At 43.7% G+C, this 20,735-nt stretch overlaps 1 protein-coding gene across 3 annotated transcripts in view; it reads right to left on the reverse strand.

Moving 5' to 3' along the window:
* Positions 1-904: 904 nt before the first annotated feature.
* srgap2 (SLIT-ROBO Rho GTPase activating protein 2) overlaps positions 905-20,735 on the reverse strand; it is a 133,898-nt gene continuing 114,067 nt past the window's right edge. For 2 of the 3 annotated variants that reach the window (XM_072665355.1, XM_072665357.1), the window contains 8 exons: positions 20,533-20,667; positions 18,150-18,255; positions 15,156-15,380; positions 9,766-9,845; positions 8,477-8,675; positions 7,591-7,737; positions 6,987-7,305; positions 905-4,751 (listed from right to left, as the gene is read on the reverse strand). In XM_072665355.1, coding sequence (XP_072521456.1) covers positions 4,281-4,751; positions 6,987-7,305; positions 7,591-7,737; positions 8,477-8,675; positions 9,766-9,845; positions 15,156-15,380; positions 18,150-18,255; positions 20,533-20,667 — 1,682 coding nt within the window. In that variant the 3' untranslated portion in view covers positions 905-4,280. The remainder of the gene's footprint in view (positions 4,752-6,986; positions 7,306-7,590; positions 7,738-8,476; positions 8,676-9,765; positions 9,846-15,155; positions 15,381-18,149; positions 18,256-20,532; positions 20,668-20,735) is intronic. The other variant, XM_072665356.1, reaches the window with a different exon arrangement.

Here is a 20,735-nt window from a genome sequence, read left to right on the forward strand (position 1 = left end):
CAGTCCAGACGCTTGTCTGTGTGCCCTTTGTAGCCATTTGTAACGGTGGACAGGGATTAGCATGGGCATGGGTGTGATGCACCGAACTGATCCTAGTAGTAATACCTCCAGAACAATATACCTCATTTATTATCATTCATAAGGTCAAACACATTTGCATCTAGTATAGATACATGCACAGCCAGGTCCATAAGTATTTGGACTCATCCTCTGTTAAAAATAGTGTATGGGTATGCAAGGCTGCTAACAGAACCGGATCACTAGAACCGAGGAAAAAACGGCCCACAAATAAGCAGCAGCTGTATTAAGTATTAAAAGCTCTAATACTCATAATTTTGATCATTTGTTCAGTTAAATTTTCTGTATTTCCACCATATGTCCAAATACTTGTGGACACCCCTTTCTAATGAATGCATTCAGCTATTGTAAGTTGCCCCATTGCTGACAGAGATGTGCAAATGTACACACACACACACACACTCAGCTTGTCTAGTCTCTTTAGAGAAGTGCTGCCAAAAGAATAGGACATAAAGGCCAGGCCAGGTGTGGGCTAGAGGGGTATTTATAAAGCCCCCCAGCATTGAGCAGCTGTGGAGCAGTGGAACTGCAGTGCTCTCTGGAATGATGGTGGTGGTGGAGCTCCATCCAGAACTTTTGGATGAGTTGGGGATGATGAGGCTGGGTGGTGATCATCATCATCATCATCATCATCATCCAAAATGTAGCTGAAGGCCTTCTTCCCTGGACAGCAGAGACAGTAGAGTTCCTCCAATAATTTGAATTATAATACCTATGATTTCAGAAGAAATGTCCCTTATGTCTACAATGAAGGTTAACGTAAAGCCTTTGAACGTTTAAGAACCTTCATCCACATTCACACGTCTCAAATAACGAAGCACAGACCTGTATAGCAAGCGGTTTATTAAAAAAAAAAGTTTACTACAAGAACTACACATGGAATTATATATGGTGTATTTGAGAGTAAACTACTATTGCTATTACTGTACAATCTTGTACCCCCCGTCCCCCCAAAACAAAGGAAAAACAAAGAGAAAGAATGTACCTCTGTAATGTACACCATTGTATATACAAAGTACATCTGAACACAGGTTCCTCTGATAACAGGTACTCGAGTGGACAACTATAAATATATCTGACAAGACGATTCATTTTACAGTCTTGTTATGTTTAAAATGGACAGGAAATACATATTTAACAATAGTTATGATTAAAAAAACAACCCAAAAAAATCAAATCCTCACTCAATCTGTTCACAAACATACAATGCAGATTCAAGTGCATAATAATGATTGATTTTAAAATTACAGACGGAAGAAAACAACGATAACGACAACAACAAAAAAAGATTACGTGTAAACTGAGGCTTCGGCCAACAGCGTGGTAAGGACGTCACATGTTAAACTGAACACCACCGAGCACTTTCCATGAGTTAATGACACGTTATGCATGTTAATGCCTTTTTTTTTTTTAAACATCTCCCCCTAACACAACTCCAAACTCAGAGTTTCCAGTTGCCTTATGAGGTATTAGGAACAACACAAAAACTTTCGATCTGAATAAAAAAAAAAACCAAACAAACAAAAAAACCACCTGTTAAGACGTTCGAGAATCGCGACACATCACATTGAAGATTTCATGAAAAGTAGCATAAAAGTAAAAAGGACAGTATTTTCCTCAAAAAAAAAAAAGAAATAAAAAAGGCGAGCTGCTCGAGTTCTTTCCTGCTCTTTTTTTTTTTTTTTGTCGGGCACCAATAACGGGGTTTCCCAGTGTTCACCATCACTCACGCCATTAAGGCTTCTAAAAACGGGCCTTCCACGGCCAGCCAGCTCTCGTTTTTTCCTTCCCCTGACCTAACCTAGACACACCCCGGTTATTTTCGCTCTCGTCCACCACATGAAGATTGCCGAGACGTGCGATTTCCACCACCCGGCTCTTCCTTGCATGCTCTGGAAACCAGCAACAGTTAAGGCCTCTCTGAGAAATGACCACAAGCTCCTAATTCCCTTAGAAGGCATGAAGCGGACAGTGCAGACCGAGAAGGGGGCTCAGCTTGGGGGTGGACTTTTAGAAGAGACAAGAAGAGCAAGATCTTGATTGTCAGATTTTGGAGTAACTAGAGCTGGCCACTCCATGGCGATTCTCTGGCATGGTGATGGAGAAGGGTTAGAAGTCGGTTGAAGAACTGGGAAGGAACCCACTGCGGAAGACAATGGGGGCAATGGGAACATGCAGGTGAAGCAGAACAGTCAGTTGTGGGTTATTGCCTTTGAAAGTCACCGTCTCCACCCAGAGCAATTTACACTCAGGCCTACTTATGAGAACCTTGAAGGTCCACTATCATCTAGGTGTGCGATTACTGATGGTATAACCCCCACCCCCCCCATGTTTTGTCAGCTACTAGTGGACCACAGCACACCCAGTGTAACAAACAAGGTGGACCTACAAGGCCTGGGTTTCCAATAAAGCGGCCAATGTGTGTAGTCTCTCAGACGACAGGTGCTGGCCTAGAATCAGTTGCTTCCTTCCTGTATATGAAATTCTATTCGTTAGGATGAAATAGAAGCAAACCAAGATCCAGGATCATCACCTACCCTGAGAAAGTCCGGAATCACACTCCCGGACCCCGCTCACCTTCAGGTCCTCACTCACTCGAAACAACAGATACGGTGAGGAAAATGCATGGTGCTTTGCATGCATCCCTCCTAGTCAAATCAAATCCTATGAGGAGACAGAAACCTTCCCCGTCCGACTCAATAAGCTCATTTAGGCCGTCGAGACTATACATACATATACATACATACTTACATACATACGAACATACTTACAGATACACAGTTACCGTGATACACGTTCAAGGCCCGAAAAAAACGAGGCCTACGAGAGTTAAGTAAGTAAGACCGGGCACAGCATAAAGGAACCACTTTGTGCTTCAATCTTTAAACGAAGAATCAAACGGGTCGAAAGATTCACAAGACATTCCTCACTTTTTTGTTTCCAGTTATAATCATGGTTATTTCATGTATACAAAAAAAAAAACAACAAGGAAAGAAAGAAGAGACCCTCTTGCTGTCTCGGGTTTTTTAAACTGACAGGTATTCGAAGAAGACTGAAGAGCTGACGGGCTACTGCGAAGTGCTCCAATGTGCTGCAAGAATGGAAAAGGTATGAGAGCCAGCATAGCTTTACTAGGTGCACCATGCCAGTTAACCTGTGACGGGTTCTGCAGGGCTTCCTGTGCAGTCCGGAGCGGGTTCCTGATCTGCCCTGAACTGAACTGCGCATCAATCAATCAATGCACATCAGGTTCTTTGAAGAAGGTCCTCTGCTGGTTGCACAGGCTCCACGAAGCACCAGGAGCTCTCCCTGCAGGCTGTCGCTGCTGATAAATGGTTAATTGTGAACAGGCTACAGGCATATACTGTGGATGTACTGAGGTGTAGAGTTCGGTTCAAGTGGTAAAAGCAATGCTGGAGCTACGCTGGCGTCCCTGTGGAGAGGATCGAGGTTTTCGACAGTACTGAGATGCGGTTAAGAGCTTCTCAAAACCACATGTGAAGAAGGTACGAAGTCAGTATCCCTTGAACTGATGACAACGTGGACAGGGGGTCAATATTTCATCAAGAAGCTGCATGTAAATACACATGGGTTCCACTCTTCCACTGCAATCCTATGGGGTTTCATAATAGAGTGACCCAGGCTAAAGTTCGCTGCTTCCCTCATGGCATACTTGAACAGTCCAGCTCTCCTGAGAGAGAGAGAGAGAGTCCTTGAGTAGATAGAGTAGAAAGAAAGAGAGAGAGAGTTGTTATTCACAGCTATTGTTTCTCCAAAAGCAATCTGATCCACTCCCCATTAATAATAATAAAAAAAAACATCAGTCCCAAACCAAGGTTACAAAGGGGATCCCAGCCGGAATTCGTTTCTTGGGCTTCAACAGTGCTGAAAAAAGTTCACTCCAGGCTTTTTGTGTATGTGGACCACACACAAAGCACTCACATGCTCTCACACACACAAACACACTCACACCCACACACTCAAACACTCCCTCTCAGTGTGAGTCTGTCAGGTTTTATGTTTATGTCTTTAGTGAATCCGTCCAGTAGAAACAGTTCAGTAATAAATCCCTCCATTGAGCGCTAATGGAATCATCATCATCATCATCATCATCATCATCATCATTATCACTATCAAACAGGGGCTGGTAGACGACCCAATGGAGGACCTTTCCTTTTTTTCTGGGCAAAGCCTGTGGATGCTCAAGCCGGGCAAGACTTGTCAGTGGGGGGTGGAGGAGGTGGAGGGGTTGGAGGAATGGTGGTAGTGGGGGAGCCCATGGCAGGGCTGCCCCCGGCCGAGCCGCTCTTAGGGAACACCACGGGTTTGGGCCTGGTGGCTGGTGGCCGGCTGTCTCGGAAAGAGGAGGTGGAAGAGGAGAGGCCTGGGCCGGCGGAGGCCGAGGGCAGAGGACTCTTGGAGGCGGGGCTCTTGCCGGGCCGGAAGGTGGAGGGCACGTCGCTGGCTGAGCTGGAGCTCCTCTGCAGAGGGTGCTGGGGCGAATCAGCCTCGCGCAGCAGCCGGGAGTGCAGCGGGCTGGACGGCTCAGACGCTCCGCCACTCTTCAGTTGCTCCAGAGTGTCCAGCACCACGTCGGGAGCGTGCTTCACGCTACTCTGCCTCTCCAGCTCCTGCAGCTCACTCAGAGCCGTGCTCATGGTTGCCTCGATGTCCTGAGAGAAGGAGAGAGAGAGAGATGCGATGATAGAGTCAACTGTTGTAGAGGTGCATGCTAAGTTATCTAGAAGCTATATTAGTGTTGTAGACACTACAGCCACTGGTTCCCACCATGACCACTAGAAATGAGACCTTCAGCCACATCCCAACATTTTTTAAATTATGCAGAAATTCATGGTTTGAAGCCAGTGTGTGATGATCTGACCTTTACCCGCTACCATACACATCCCATCTCTGTGAAATGACTCCCTATACACTACCCTATACAGCCAGTCTGAGTCCATTAGCTCCAGCAGCCTACTGTCTGAACAGTCCACACAGAGGATCTCATAAAATATCTGCTCTAGTAAGCAGACAACTCCCTGAGCTCCGTCCAGCAGGAGGCCACTCCAAATGAATTGCAGCCCCGAGCCGGATCGATCCCGCACCTCCAGCCGGCCGTGAAATTACTCCTCAAATGTGGCACTTTAGTGCAGAGAGTCTATCTCAGCACTTCTCAAGGGGAAGATAAGGGGGCGCAGGGGGAGATAACAATGAGCTATGTATGCCAGCAGAGCAGACAGCAACAAGTCAGGTGCAATGAAAACCATGCGCTCTTTCAGTTCCATCATGCCTGGCGACGATTACAGTCTGCCAAGTCTGGAACGTTCTATTCCGTCAACTCAAAAAGAGCTGGAAGGATTTGAGGAGCACTCTTAGTTTAGGTTCTGTTGAAGCAAATGCCAGAGCAGGGCTGCCTAAAGTTTGAGCTCTGTCTACTGGATAAGACTGGGCAAGCCCACTTTCCTTTAATCATTAAGGATGAAAGGACCCTTGCGGCACATGCAGAATAGGGTATGGACATAAGAGGATTAGATTCCAGCGATGAAGGAGACTTCCTTAATCCAGCCAAAAGCATGCGTGTCTCTTTCTACATGCTGACTCTGGTAAATAGGGACGTCCTGATCCGATCTAGTGACTCAGGATCGAAGTCTTATCCAGGTATCATTTTTAATAGTTCGGGGCTCGTCTTTTAAGGTAGCATCATTCTAATGGCACCATTAATAGACATGACTTTCAGCTGCTTCATCTGTGACGTTATTTTAGTGAGGAATCAAACAGAGCTTCATCTGAACTGATAAGAGTGGCGATGTTACCAGTTAGCAGCTTAAACAGAAGCTAAAGCTGGTTCTAATGCTAACTCTCCATTCCACCTTAAATAGAGCTGCAGCTACAGTGAGTGCATCTCAACAGCTGAGAGGAACTGCTGCATTATTTAAGGTGGAACGGAAAGTTCGGGGAAGAAGAAAACTTGCTGTAAACGCTGTGACGCAGCAACAGCAGACGGCCACAGAGCCGCAGGTGAGGAGTCAGTTAGTTCATCTGTCAGAAGAGGAGGATCTGAACTCGTCACTCTTCCACAAAATGTTGCTCAATTTTCTTGACGTTTTTCTTCACGCTGACAAAAAACCCCTAAAACACCCAGTTTGGTTGCAGTTGTGCAACAATGAAGATTTTACTCCATTACCTCCATCTGGGAAGATCTAACAGTCCATCCTGTCTTTACTTATCAGCCATCCTACTTCATGCCTTAGACCTTCTAGAATTCAGTATATATGAGCTGTGGAAGTCATGTGGTGTAACTGCTGTTTGTAAAGGCATGAACCAAAATACCACTTCCTGAACTGGCTTAATCTCTACCCGAAGGTCACAAAGGATATGCAACCAAATACAGGCTTCACTCAATTCTTCAAGTCAATCCTTTAAAATACACCAATTAGCCATAACATTAGCACCACTGACATGTGAAGCGAAAAACATTGATTATCTGCATCTACAGTGGCATCTGTGAAGAGATGGCAGCAAGTGAACAGTTAGTTCTTAAAGGTGTTAAAAGCAAGTAAGAATCTGAGCCACTTTCACCAGGACTGGGGTCTCCTGGCAGGTCTTGTGAGGTGTTCCCCGTATGCAGTGGTCATTATCTACCAAAAGTAGTCTAAGAAAAGTCACAAGTCTCAGCTGTCAAAGCTCACTGATGTGATTCATGATGGTCCCATCTCACAACTTACAGGACTTACAGGACCTTCCGAGCTCTTGTGGAGTCCATGCCTTGAATGCTCAGCGTTCGAGGAATGGCGGCACAAGCGGGGCCTACTCAATATTAGGCGGTACTAATGTTATGGCCAATTGGTAACAGAGAAGCTCTAAACCGACTCGCATTCCTGATTTGATGCAAATGAGCAAGACCTCACCTGTGAGCTGTGCTCCACCTGGGCGATGACCTCAGGGTCCAGCGGCCGGTGGTTGCTGAAGCTCTTGGAGCGCCCAGCCGGGGCTGCCTTGCGGAACTGGGGGCTCTCCACCTTGGCCTTGAGGGAGGAGTGGCGGGTGATGGAGTTGATGACGCTGTGAGCGCTCACTGGCCGCTTGTCTGAGCCCTCTTTGGGAAGCCCGCCCGCAGGCATGGAGGTGGCCCTCAAACCTCCCACAGCTCCAACCGAACCCTCACCTGGGGTCTCCACTGTCCGCAATGTTCTGCGGATGCCGGTGGCTTCTGGGCGCTTCCTCATCCTGAGAAAGAGCAGACTGAAACATAAGGAGAAACTCTTGCACTAGAGAAAGCTTCATGTATATTATCTCCTAGAGTTATGACTATCTTTGATAATTCATAAATACAATAATAATCAATATTCAGATCTAATTCAGAACCAATATTCATCCCAAATCATGCAAGTTCTTCTGATTCTGATACCGTAGCTAGAGATGTTATTTTTTTATCATTTCTAACTGGGTCATAAACATGGTGATGGTCATGAGGGACATTTTTGGCATTGCACAGTGCGAGGTGCCCCGTACTTGTTGAGGTTGGCCAGGTAGATATCTGCTACATGGCCTCCAGTGGGAGAGCTGGCGCTGCCTCTAGTGGACACTTTCTCCTCCAAGGTCTCGTGGGATGCCTCCAGGTCTGCTTTGGGACTGCCTCGGCCCGTGTAACCATCCGCCCTGGGCCACAAATGTTTCACACAGTTATGTTTCAGAACGATCCCTTCCAGAAGCATACAAACATACATACAAGTGGCCCCAGAAAGTATTTGGACACTTAATCCACTCACTGAACTATTGGTAAACTTCAATATATGCATTTTTCAGATATACACTATATGTCCAAATGTTTGTGGACACCCCTTGTAATGAATACATTTAGCTACTTTAAGTGGCACCCACTGCTGACACAGCTTGTCTAGTCCCTGTGGAGAAGCACTGCCAATAGAATAGGACAGATAAATGTGAACCTACTGGCACCATGCTGCCTAATGAAAGGAGTGAGCTAGAGGGGTATAAAGCCCCCAAGCTTTGAGAGCTGTGGAGCAGTGGAACTGTATGCTCTGGATGATGGTTGGTGCTCCATCCAATACTTTTGGATTGGATAAGCTGGGGAGTTAAGGGATGAGGTGGGGTGGTTATCATCAAATAGCCCGACCTCACTACTCACTATTACTGAATGCAGTCAAATCCTCACAGCAATGCTCCTTTAAAATCTAGTAGAAAGACTTCTTCTTCCCTGGACAGCAGAGACAGTTACTCCAACAGAAGCAGGATATGCTCTATTTAATACCCTTGATTTCAGAAGACCCAATGAATGAGCAGGTGTCCCAATACTTTTGTCCATTTAGTGTATATAAAAATATATGTACACATAAGGTTTTATCTCTGCTTAAATCGACTGAATAAGAGTCCTTACGTCTCCTGAACCACTATGTACTGGTGTGGCACCAGGCCTTCGTTGCCGTTGTGCCGGCCCTCCCACCAGTCGTCGGAGGCGCGGTGGTACAGCAGCAAGGAGGCGCCCTTCTTAAAAGACAGCTCGCGATTGGTGCGGCCTGAGTAGTCAAAGCGGGCGATGGCCTCGATGGGGTCGGACTCTGAAACGTTCAAGGAGCCTGGGTTTCAGATTCCGGAGATGATGCATTTGAGAGGAGGAGTGGCAGAGGAGAGGGCGGGAAAAGTGCGGAAAGTGGGAAAGACAGAAGGAGACAACGAGATAAGAGGACGGGTTACTGCTGAGGAAGCCAGGCAGGTTAGAGCACATACACTTTATCAGCGGGCTGGGCAGACCTGAGGGTGACAGAGCCATGATGAAAGCAAAGCACGCGTGGGGGTTGCCTGCAGACGTGTGACCGTCAGCAATTGTGCAAACACACAAATGATGAAATACAGCCATATAAACATTAAATATTTTATATACATGAGCCAAAATATTATGACCACCTGACTAATATGCTGTGGGTCCACCTTATGCCACCAAAACAGCTCACTCTACAAGATCTTGTAGATGCCCTGTGGTATTATTTGGTATTTTTACAATAGATCCTTTAAGTCTCTTGGGTTATGAGATGGAGCCTCTCAGGATTGGACTCCCCAGGTGAACAGCAAACATGTACCTGGCCATTCAAATGATGTAAAGGGGAAAAAAAGGGCTCATCGGACCGGACGACCTTCCTCCACTGCTCCAAGGTCCAGTTCCAACTCTTACACTCTTATTGGTGGCAGACAGGTAAACCACTCTGTGGCCACGCAGCCCAATTTCCAAACTTAAAATTCAACCTTCTTCCATTGCTTGTCCATCATCAAAAGTGGACCTTGAAAGAAACAATGGAAGAAGATTGGCTGGTCCGAAAAGTCCTGATGCTGGTTTCTGGTTTGTATATTTCTTGGACCACTGTCTGTAGGTATTCACCACTGCAGACCAGGAGGACCCCACAAGCTTCGCTGTTTAGGAGATGCTCCAACCCAGTTGCCTGGCCATGACAACTTTTGATGAACAAAGTTGCTCAGGTCTTCACACTCATCCAACACGCCGACTTCCAGAACCGACCGCTCTAAACAATCAAGTTAAGCATATTTGCCAGACCTTGACATGCGCCGTGGTTCCATGAGAGTCAACCTTACGCACTTCATCTGCGAGTGCTCATAATGTTTTGGCTCATCAGGGTCTTGGAAATAACAGTCTACTCTTAAATAAACACTCACCATCATCACTGTTGTGGGTCTCTGAGACAGTGTCAGGGGTTGGCTCGTCCACTAGGGGGGGCTCAATGTGTGGACCATCACTGTTGATGAAGACAAGAGACATGAGGAGAACCTGAATTAGAATATATGGTATAAATAGAAAACCAGAAGCAACGTCATGCTGAGAGAACGTCTGTAAATCAGTCGGCCTCATTCAGGCAACACACTTCGTACAGCTTTGGCCACAGAAAGAGGAACAGAACATGAAGGAGATCTAGTTCATGTCCAGGAAAATCCCTGTGGTCTCTCCTTCGGGACAGTTACTGTGGCGTACAGTGGCTCTAAGTTTTACCTCCCTCTCTCTCTCTCTTTCTCAGAGGTTGAGAGAACTTTCTGTTCTTGATGCTTTGAAGTAAGAAGGGAAGCAGGACCTAGATAAGAGCATCAAAGCCCTGTCCGGCCGCAGCCGGTGACTTCAGGCTGAACTGACGCCTACACACACCGCTGAGAGCAGCAATGTAGGACAGGCCGAACAACGAGGCTACTCTTCCCAACTCTGAACAGTATGGACACACCTCACTTTCCTCATCTGTGAAAGATACACGTGAGAAGATAATGGTTGGCGACGCTAGAGGTGGGCGATATGGTAACAATAATATATTATTATAAATATTTAAATATATTTATCACAATAACACAAAAGTAACCACAGAATAAACATACCAGTATCAACAGATTCTTATAAACTACTATTCAGATCCTCTCCTGTACTGAATACAGTGATTTATACTCAACATCTGCTGCTCTTCATCTAATGAACCCAGTCTAATCACACTGTTAGTAATGAATCCTGCAGCTGATCAGTATTTATTAAGCACTAACCGTCTCCTCCATATGATAAGCAAAGCATACTGTTATCACAATAACAAAATTTATCACAATACGATAAAATACCGTTATACTGCCCAGCCCTAGACGACTCAATCACAATCACGATACCTGAAGGCATGTTCACGATACAGTGACAACATTTAGCAGGGATGGAGTTCCTCATCCTTGACAAATAGAAAACTGCACAGGAGCCACAATAATTAAATAACCAAGGACGTATCATTCAAGTTTTAAGACTTACTCAGTATCTACACATATTATTCTACAACAAATGATTAATTACTAATTATTTTCAAACTATGAATTATTTAGCAACTACAAATTACTCAGTATCAACTATGAAATATTATCCAATTAATCAGTAACTACAAAATATTCAGTAACTACTATGAATTACTCAGTAACCACTAATTATTCAAAAACTACTAATTACTCAGTAACTACTGTAAATAATTCAGTAATTACTATAAATTATTCTGTAAGTACTATGAATAATTAGTATGTACTATGAATTATTCAGGAACTACTAATTATTTAGTAACTACTATGAATTATTCAGTAAGTACTATGAATAATTAGTATTTACTATGAATTACTTAGTAACTACTAACTATTTAGTAACTACTATGAATTATTCAGTAAGTACTATGAATAATTAGTATTTACTATGAATTACTCAGTAACTAACAATTATTCAGTAAGTACTAGAAATTATTTAGCAAGTACTATGAATAATTAGTATTTACTATATATTATTCAGTAACTACAAATTATTTAGTTACTACTATAAATTATTCAGTAATTACTATTAATTATCCTTACTATAAGTACTATGGATAATTAGTATGTACTATGAATTATTCAGTAACTACTAAATATTCTGTATCTACTATGAATTATTCTGTAACTACTAATTATTTAGTATCTACTCTGAATTATTCAGTAACTTCTATAAATTCTTCAGAAACTCTGATGAATAATTCAGTATCTACTGTGCTTTATTCAGTATTTTACACAACATTAGACGCATTATTTGCATATAGTAAAACATAACTGCTCTCTTGTGGAGCACTGAGTTCAAACATCTCTTGACTATATGGCTTTAAACTGACATGATTACTTGATTATTCAGACTCATCTGTGGTCTGAATGTCTTGTTTAAGGATATGTGCAGATGTTCAGTGCTCCTGATGTACAGACTATACAATTTATCACACCGGCGTACATCGTCACCCCTATGAGAGCGCGCCCAAAAGGCTGAGTGTTGAAAGTTCTGCAGTCCGCAGCGCATTTCACAGGCCTTGTAATTCACATCAGTGCTGTCCAGGCTGAGATCTGGGGGTCTGTTCAGGTCTAAAAAGACGTCTTGTTTGGCGTGACAGACGTCTAAACCAACGACGAAATCTATTCCATAAAGCCAAAGCAGCAAGTTTTTATACGACGTCTTTCCTGTCATTTTACAGCCACTGGCTCACTAGTCTGAGTCTCACTGTGTTGAAACGCGGGGGTGCTCCTCATCTGTACGACACAGGCCCACTCCAGTGCAGCTATACCTTTTAAGCTCCTATAGGTAAGCCATGCAAAACATTAGAAACCATTACTTTCAGCGTCATAATTCCCGGGCTCGGCAAGCTGCCACTGTTGGGCCCTTGAGCAAGGCCCTTTACCCTCTCTGCTCCCCGGGCGCTGGAGTTGGCTGCCCACCGCTCTGGGTGTGTGTGTGTACTCACTGCCCCTAACACGTGTGTGTGTGTGAGTGTGTGTTCACTACCAGATGGGTTAAATGCGGAGGACACATTTCGCTGTACAGTCCACACTGTACAGTGACGAATACGTGCACCTTTATCCTTTATCCTTTATCCTTTATAACACTAAAATCATTTCCTTATAGACTCCAGGGAGACTCATTTGGGGTTTGTAAAGTCTGCTACTCTGTCTGGTATTGCTCCTCTAGTCTAGTGCCATGTGATTTATTAAGCAGAAAACCAGGGCTCATAAAGGGCTGGGTTTTTTTTTATAAGAGGAGATCCAGGGATCAAGTAAGGCTGGATGGAGATGGCTGGATGAGGTGCTAATCGGGACTCAGGGACCACAGAGTGCTCTGAGGTAGCTTTAACTGTAGCTACATGCTAATCCCACTTGTAGGTGCAACAAATAGGCCTTTATTCAGTAACACATGGGCCCTTATGTTCTTATGTTCTATATACAATCCCTTTATGCCCATATTTTCAAACTGCTGCTTATTCAATGTCACTGGACAGATGAACACACTTTGAGGAGAACATTAACTGCTAGCTAGCACTGCGCCGAGTGATAGGCGTAGGGCCATCCTATCCATATTTATAGAAAGCCAAGGTAACTGTACTCTATGAGACTCCCAGACACGGATGGCTATGGCATCACTGGGGAGTGAATCTGCAATGTCCCCATGACTGGACATGTTTTTTTTACATCTTACACATCATGAGTCTTTCACAATCATAAGTCAGCACTCCAACAGCCATTAAAACAGCAGCAATGGCCTTTTCTCTTGGAACTTGGCCGGCCTTTTTAAAAGGACACTCCTAAATAATAATAATGAGGCCGGGCCAGCAGTTGCAGTTTCTGGTCTCCATCAACAGAACATCTTCCTAAGTGGATTTAGGGAACGTGAGGGAACAGACACACACTGAAGGGTCACAGCTATGTCTGAGCTTCTGACCACTAAACTGACCCTCAGTGTGTGTAAGATAAGTGTTCAGAGATAAGCCCTAAATGGATAGCGTGTTCCTCTCTGGGGCATCACACTGCGCTATTCATCTTTAAAACATGCCTTAATTACCAAGTCAGCCCATCCTGTTTTAAATCAGATCACACTAAAAGCCACATACTGATCTCAGTTACTGATGCTCTAGCCCAGAGTGCATCAGGACTTTGAGATTATCATGCATCAAATATATCATTTAGACTGTTGAGATTTTTACTGCAACTGTGAGATGATTTGAGCTACATAAAGATGCTGGATATCAAGTAAAAAGGTCTCAACCGGCAAGTTATCCAGTGGTTTGCTGGCTTTGGAAACCAAAACACTCTGCAATTCTCAAATAGGTCTGTGTATTGGCAAGAAACCGGGGATATGATATGTATCATAATACAGTTTGATTTAATATATTGTGAATTTTTTATTTATTTATCAAATTTTAGGAAAACTGCCATGTGTAAGTAATGAGTACAAAAAATACTTCTTATCCAATCAGAACAGTGGGATCTGAAGACTAGCTGTCTAGGTTTGACCCTTTAGACCCTGCATGTAAGCCCACACTTCAGTTCATGTCATAATTAACATCAGTTTCATAGGCCCCAAAATAGAACCCTGTGGGACTCCACAAGATATGCTACACCAAATAATTACACAATAATAATTCACAATAATAGCCACCAATCTTTACATGTAAACTATTAATTAATTCAAGAATTAATACTGTGTTCTTGAGAATCGATACAGTATTGCAACACAAAATATTGCAATATTTCAATATATATATATATATATATATATATATATATATATATATATATATATATATATATCGATATTTTCTTACACCTTTAACCCCAAACTTACACGGGTTAAAAATGATGTGATATGTTTGACATCCAGCAACCCTACTGCTGCTGTTTGGAATGATCCTTAAAAGCATCCCCTATTCGAACTGTGCTTTGAATGGGCATCTATGCCTGCTTTATAAAAGAATCAATAACAGGGAATTTAATAATAAAGGAAGTCTTGTGCATCTTTTATACAGTGAACGCAATACAACAGCACACGGAAAGCTCCAGTTCCACACACGGACACATATGACACTGTAAATGCTTTTAATGTTAAAAATGATGAAGACAAATGTAAACACCAGGTGCTGGGTTTTACAGGGTTAAGGAACAGGAGCTTATGGAGCTTGTCGTGCTGTTCAAGCTGGATTTGCTTTTCCAGAGGAGGGTTTGAAATGTAATTAGTGGGATTTTGGCCAGTTTGTGTGGGATAAAGTATCTGTGTCACTTCCCCAACTCTTTTCAGATATCCCAAACGTCCCACACGCTTAAAAATAAAGGCCCAAATGATTCTTTGTGCGATGCCATAGAAAAATAACTGTGACGGAGTGTGAAGAACCTTTTAAAGGTCATTTTATGTAATTAAAAAAATTATTATTATTATTATTATATTAATCTTCACACATATTTATAACAAACATGTTCTTTATGGAACCAAAGTGGTTCTTCTATGACCTCGCTCATAGAACCTTTAGATGCTTGGTGACAGATACTTGGATTTGCATTAGCATTTGTTACCATGTCACTGTCAGGGGGATAGTTATGAGTAATTTGGTGGGAAGTTAAAGGAATTTGCTTTGGACATATCACTTCCCAGACTCTGATCAAAATCATGGATCTCTTTGGTGACCCCTTCCTCTTTTGGGCTCCTTCTTGCAGCCCACCATTGAGTAGAAAACATATGCGTGAACATGTGATCCTAACACACTCACCAGTATTCCTCAGTGGCTCCTCCACGCTCATAGATGGGGCCCTCCAGCTCGCGGGGTCCGGGGAAGATGCTCTCATGGTGAATAATGATGGTTTTGATCAGCTCGTTCACATGGGCCTGGCAGGAGACCTGGTCGTGGCCCTCAGGGACTGACATGAGCGTGGGACCGAAGCAGATAGCCAGGTTATAGGGGTCCATCATGTTGTCCTCACTGTACTGAGAAAGACTGTAGAAAAAAACAGAGGGTAGAGAGGAGAACAGGAGACAGAAGATAGTGAGTTAAACCTACACTTAAAAAATGAATTAATATAAAACCTATAAAAACCTGTTTATTAATTAAGATTATAGAATAAAGCTTTAATATTTTTTTTTTTTACTCTTCTATAAAAATGACAAAGCTTTTAAATGGATGCAAACAAATGCATTCAGCTCAGATAATGTACTTTTGGACTTTTCCACACTAAGGTCCTTTTCTATGGAAGTCCATTTGGCCGTAGGATGAGACAGCCCAGTGGGTGTGTGTCTTGGCTAACCCTGGGGAAATCACGCTCTTTCACCCCGTCTCTTTCTACCCAACAGTACATGATAGAGTTACACAGATCTCTGATAAGTTCGGAGTCAGCCAGCATTTCAGGAGAGCTGTGAGAGACAGACTTGGGGGAGGGAGGTGGGAGTGGGTGGGAGTGTAGGCTAAGCCCCAGGGCAAAGTTACGGGGCAGAGGGGTCACAGTTTCCATATGGAGGATCCTCAAACTGGATTTATGAGAACAGTCCATTGCAAACAGCTCGCCACAACTGCTCATGAGGCTCCAGTTACATGAAATCTCTCTAATCTTCTACGAAAGCGCTCTTTTTCTTCCTCCACAGTAGGCGCTTTTTTACAGTTAGGCCACATGTGCCTGTTGTTAATTGTGCTTGATTTGAGGCATGTGCTTTTCTACTGGGCAGCTATAGCACAGGCCTGGCCGATAGGGCTGGCCGATACTGTGATAAAGATAATTCTGATAATACTGATATTTAAAATATTCAGATTATTAGAAACTGGAGCTAATACTCATTATAATAACTGCATTTAAAGGGAACATTAAGGCAGTGGTTCTGTATAAGGGTTTCAGGGCAAATCATACATATTGTGCGATACATACTGTGAGTGCTATACAATGCAATATAACAGTGAGTGAGCGAGTTCTTGAAGTAATGTGGTGTATCAGTGGCCAGCATTATTCTTGTGCTCAAAATAATTCATAGTAATTCCCCCAAAGAACATCCATGATTGGTCAAGGATGCTTTAATGGGTCCTAGACTGGATAAATGTACTTACCTTGGCATAGCTGACTAATGAAAGTTCGGTACTTGGACATGACATATTGCGAACCTCAAACAATGTTGTCTCTTCAATAAAATAAATCCAGCAGAACCATAACAGAACTAAAATGGGCCAATCCCAAAACCCCGTCCCCCAAAATTTACATTAACGCCCCCCAAATTTACACAAACCCTTGTGAAGTTATGGGAACATGTGCCACTACGGGAACTAAGCCTTGTGACCGCAGCCTGTCCAAAGAAGGGAAGCTCTGCGCAAGGCTAAAAGCTAACACTAGCCGATGCTAGTTTTTACCATTGGTCACTCGAGAAAAAAACAAGGACTCCCTCAGCTGAACCAAACTAGAGCTAAACTCACATCAGAAGGTAAGACTGGAGAAGGACAACCCGGAGAAGCGAGTGAGGACAAGGCTAAAAGCCAACCAGCTACAAATCTCTTCAGCTTGCTAAAAGCACATTGCGCTGAGAGAGGACACAGTGAGAGGACAGCAGCACTATCCGGTAGGGAATAATTACAGTGGTAAATACTATGCTATGATGTGCGGCTCCTATGAGCCGCTGCAGTGCCATAATATTGCCGTAAAAAAAGGTCAATCAGGGTTTTTTCATTTGAAATAACAAAAGAAACAAAATAACAGGGTGGTGAAGAGACCTAGACCATTAAACTATTCAGTATTTATACCCTGATTTAATAAACCTTCAGCAATTGCTTAGAAGCCCTTCTGAAAATCAGCGATATTTCTGAGAAGGCGGCCAACATCACCATAACGTTTATCAAACGATACGCTGTGCAGCCCCATCAGCCAGAGCGAAGAGAACGGGACCGGCAGAAAAGATAAAGCTTAAGAGACTCATTCTGGCACCTCCGCAGACTTTTATAGCAGTGGAAAGATCTATCGGCCATGGAGCGAACAGAGGAGTCATTCAGCTGGGGCTAACAGACAGCCGGCATGGGAACATTAACGGGGGCCTGATGGCAACACCATACCTCTGTCCTTCTTTCTCTCTCTCTCTCTGGCTTTGATATCAAGGCTGGAAGGCCTTCTGTCAATCGGGGGAAACCATACACACTTGCATGCACACACACACACACACACACCTACAGCCAGAAAAAAGCAAAACCATGTTGTGGTCTGGAGGGCCTTTCAAAAAGACCACAGAGACAAGGAGAGGGGGGAAAAAAGAACACCCTCGAAAGCAGAAAAGCAGGGACGGGACTGGAAACGGTACAAAGAGCTGGTGTTGGCGCTTCAACCTGAGAACCGACCTGAGTTCGGCTTCTTTGAGAAACGTCTATTAGGAAGGTCTTGTAAAACGGTAAGTTTAGAAGGCACAGAGGTTTACTGTTTGAGAAGCGAGGTTAGGATTAGCCGTGCTCTGCAATGAAAAAGCTCACAAATTTAACAATCCCTGTGAAACGGACTGAGCTCTGACAAATGAGCCCCAGCGTCACCTCTAAATCACAGATAAACAGCAGACACGAACGCAGACTTTACTGGCCCAATCTATTTACTGGCCCTCTATAGGGCCTATGGCTTTTGAACTTGGCCTATAAGTATTAAACCTGCCTATAAGACTGCTCTAAATGCAGCTCTGTCCACCCCCAGTAAATGCAGTCATTCAGATCAGATCATCCAAGTCAAACTGATCCTAAATCAGGGAGAACACTCACTGGTTGAGGAAAGCAAACAGGTATCTCATCACCACCAGTGTGTTGGTGGGCAGAGTCAGCAGGACCTTGCGGATATGAGTGGCTCTCTCCTGGAGGTTCTCCATGGCTGCAACAACACAAGCAAAACATAATATTATGATTTAATAAGGGCACTTTAATCTGATTTAGATGTATTTCCATTCACATTTATGGTATTTAGCAGACGCTCTTATCCAGAGTGACTTACAAGGTCACTCGTATTACAGAGGTGGACCAGTGTAGCGTTAGAAGTCAGAGCCAGGGACTCTTATTGGTGTAGCGCAGCACCCAGTCACCCAGACCGGGAATCGAACCTCAGCATGGTAGCTCACTGACAGGCAGTGGTGTTACCTGTTGCGCCACACCAACCACTATCGTATCCACTAGATAATAACAGGGGTAGGCGATATGGTAAAAACACTATTGTGGCAATAAGCATTGTGTATCGTGGAATTGTCTTTAAATATTGTAAAACATTATTGCTATTCATTAATAATACATTATTATTAATGATATTTATTGCGGTAGGTTCTTAAAGACTACTATTCAAAAAGTCTTTTGTACTGAAAATCTGCTGCACTGCGTCCAATTAAACAGGACTCGTGACACTCTCTGCCAGTGTCCTGTAAGCACTGATATCCCAAATACACTCAGAAATGCAAATTACACATCATGATTACAAAATGTATTACAATATCGATAAAATATCGTCATATCGTCCGCCTCTAGTTTTCAGCCTTTTGTAAGTGCTAAAAATGGTCATTGTCCACAACCTGTCGCAGTGAGGAGTGTCTTGTTTAAATGTCTTCAGTGTGGAGCGACATTAGAGTCTCAACTGCTTGTGAGCTCATCGGGTGCTTTGAAAATTTCTGCCAGATGTGCTTTGCCTCCAGAAGCTTGTAGATAACACACTCCCGTTCCTTGCCATTCTTTTTTAATGAATCTTGATAAAGCTTAATTGGCTTGATTACACTTGATCTCCATTTACATCACGTGACTCAAAGAGATGGCGATACAGGTTTAAGTGCGATCCAAGAGGTCAAAAATATGGAAACATTTCCCTTTAAAGGAGCGGTATGTGAGGATTGGCATTTTTTGCTCTTGAGCTCCACCTACAGTTGGGGAGTGTAATTCACTTTTCCACCACCAGTGTACATATGTTCATAATGTTCATAACATAATGTTCCTTTCTGAAGCTCTAAAGTGTGGGAGAGCACCTCCAGTCCTCCATGTTGACTACTCTCTGCTCTGCTTCCTCGACCCTGCTGGTTCTTTCTTTAAAATCAGGTTCAGTTTTAGATTAACTTTCAGATTAGGTCCCACAGTTTCGCCAAGTCATTTTTCCACGTCTGACCGAATCCCCTTTATCTCAGTAATGATATTAGATTATGTTTCTTCCATAGCCGGATGCTCAACTTGGTTGCTAGCACTGTCACCGGCGCCCTGAGAATCTTGTCTATGGTCTTTCTTTTGTTTCCCTCTTCCAACGTACAAGAAACAATCTTCACCTGAATATTCTATAGTTTAGGTAATGGGCATTAAGACCATCTGGAAGCCTCTAACTTTTACATATTGCTCCTTTAACATCACTTAAAAAGGTTTTCTGGTTTTCAGTCTGAGCATGAAAAAAATCATGGTGCTGGGGCACAACTGCCAAGTGTACGGGGAGTAGCTGCTAAAGCCACTGTTAAACTGCAGTGTTCTTTTCAGATTTGTTTCAGCTCCAGACTGACTAATCGATTACTGAGCATGTCGGATCAGACTTGGATCAGATGAGGAGGAAGAAAATGGACTGGGACATTCCTTACATTTACAGCAATAACTAGACCTGCTAAAATAATACCCGAACCACACTTGTCAGCTTTTCCAGGCATCAGTTTCTGCATTTCTAAAATGGGATGCAGTACTAATTATGTACCCATGTATCTATTTTGCGAATGCGGACCACGCTCCAAGACAGAACGGGAGGGTGGATTCTTTTTGGCTTGGGTCTAGGTTGGCTTTCCTGTGGTCTGCATGAGGAGCAGGACCCCCCCCCGTTGGTGTGGTGAGTTATGGAAGAAAGGGAGGAGACGGGGTGGAGGTGGGTGAACTGAAAAACAGGGTTATATAAGGGACTTGAGGGTCAGAAGTTAATGGGCGAGGTGGTCCTTCTCCCAAAATTCACTTATGTGCTATCAATAAGTATCTACGTAGATCACAGAACATCAAATTCTACTCCTGAAGGCTCAGTGTCCAGCTCAGGCTGTTGATTTCCCTGCTCAGACATATTTGTTCTGGACCAAAATCGTCCAGAAACTGATCTGATCATCTCGGAGGTAGGTGTGCAGGACAATAAGGTCGCATAGGCGTAGTGCACACTCACAGACACAGGACATGAGGTCATGGAAGACTTCCTTCGGGAAGAGGGCGGTCTCCAGGCCTCTGAAATAGAGTTTGAGGACGCCGGCGATGGAGTCCATGTCATGGTCGTTCTGGTCTCCAGCCAGAGGATCCTCACCTGAGAGAGACAGAAGGACAAAGTGAAAGAGAGATGAACAGAGACCGGAAACAGTCTGGCCGACTCCT

Source organism: Salminus brasiliensis, chromosome 21 (genome assembly GCF_030463535.1).
Source record: "Salminus brasiliensis chromosome 21, fSalBra1.hap2, whole genome shotgun sequence".
Lineage (NCBI taxonomy): Eukaryota > Metazoa > Chordata > Actinopteri > Characiformes > Bryconidae > Salminus > Salminus brasiliensis.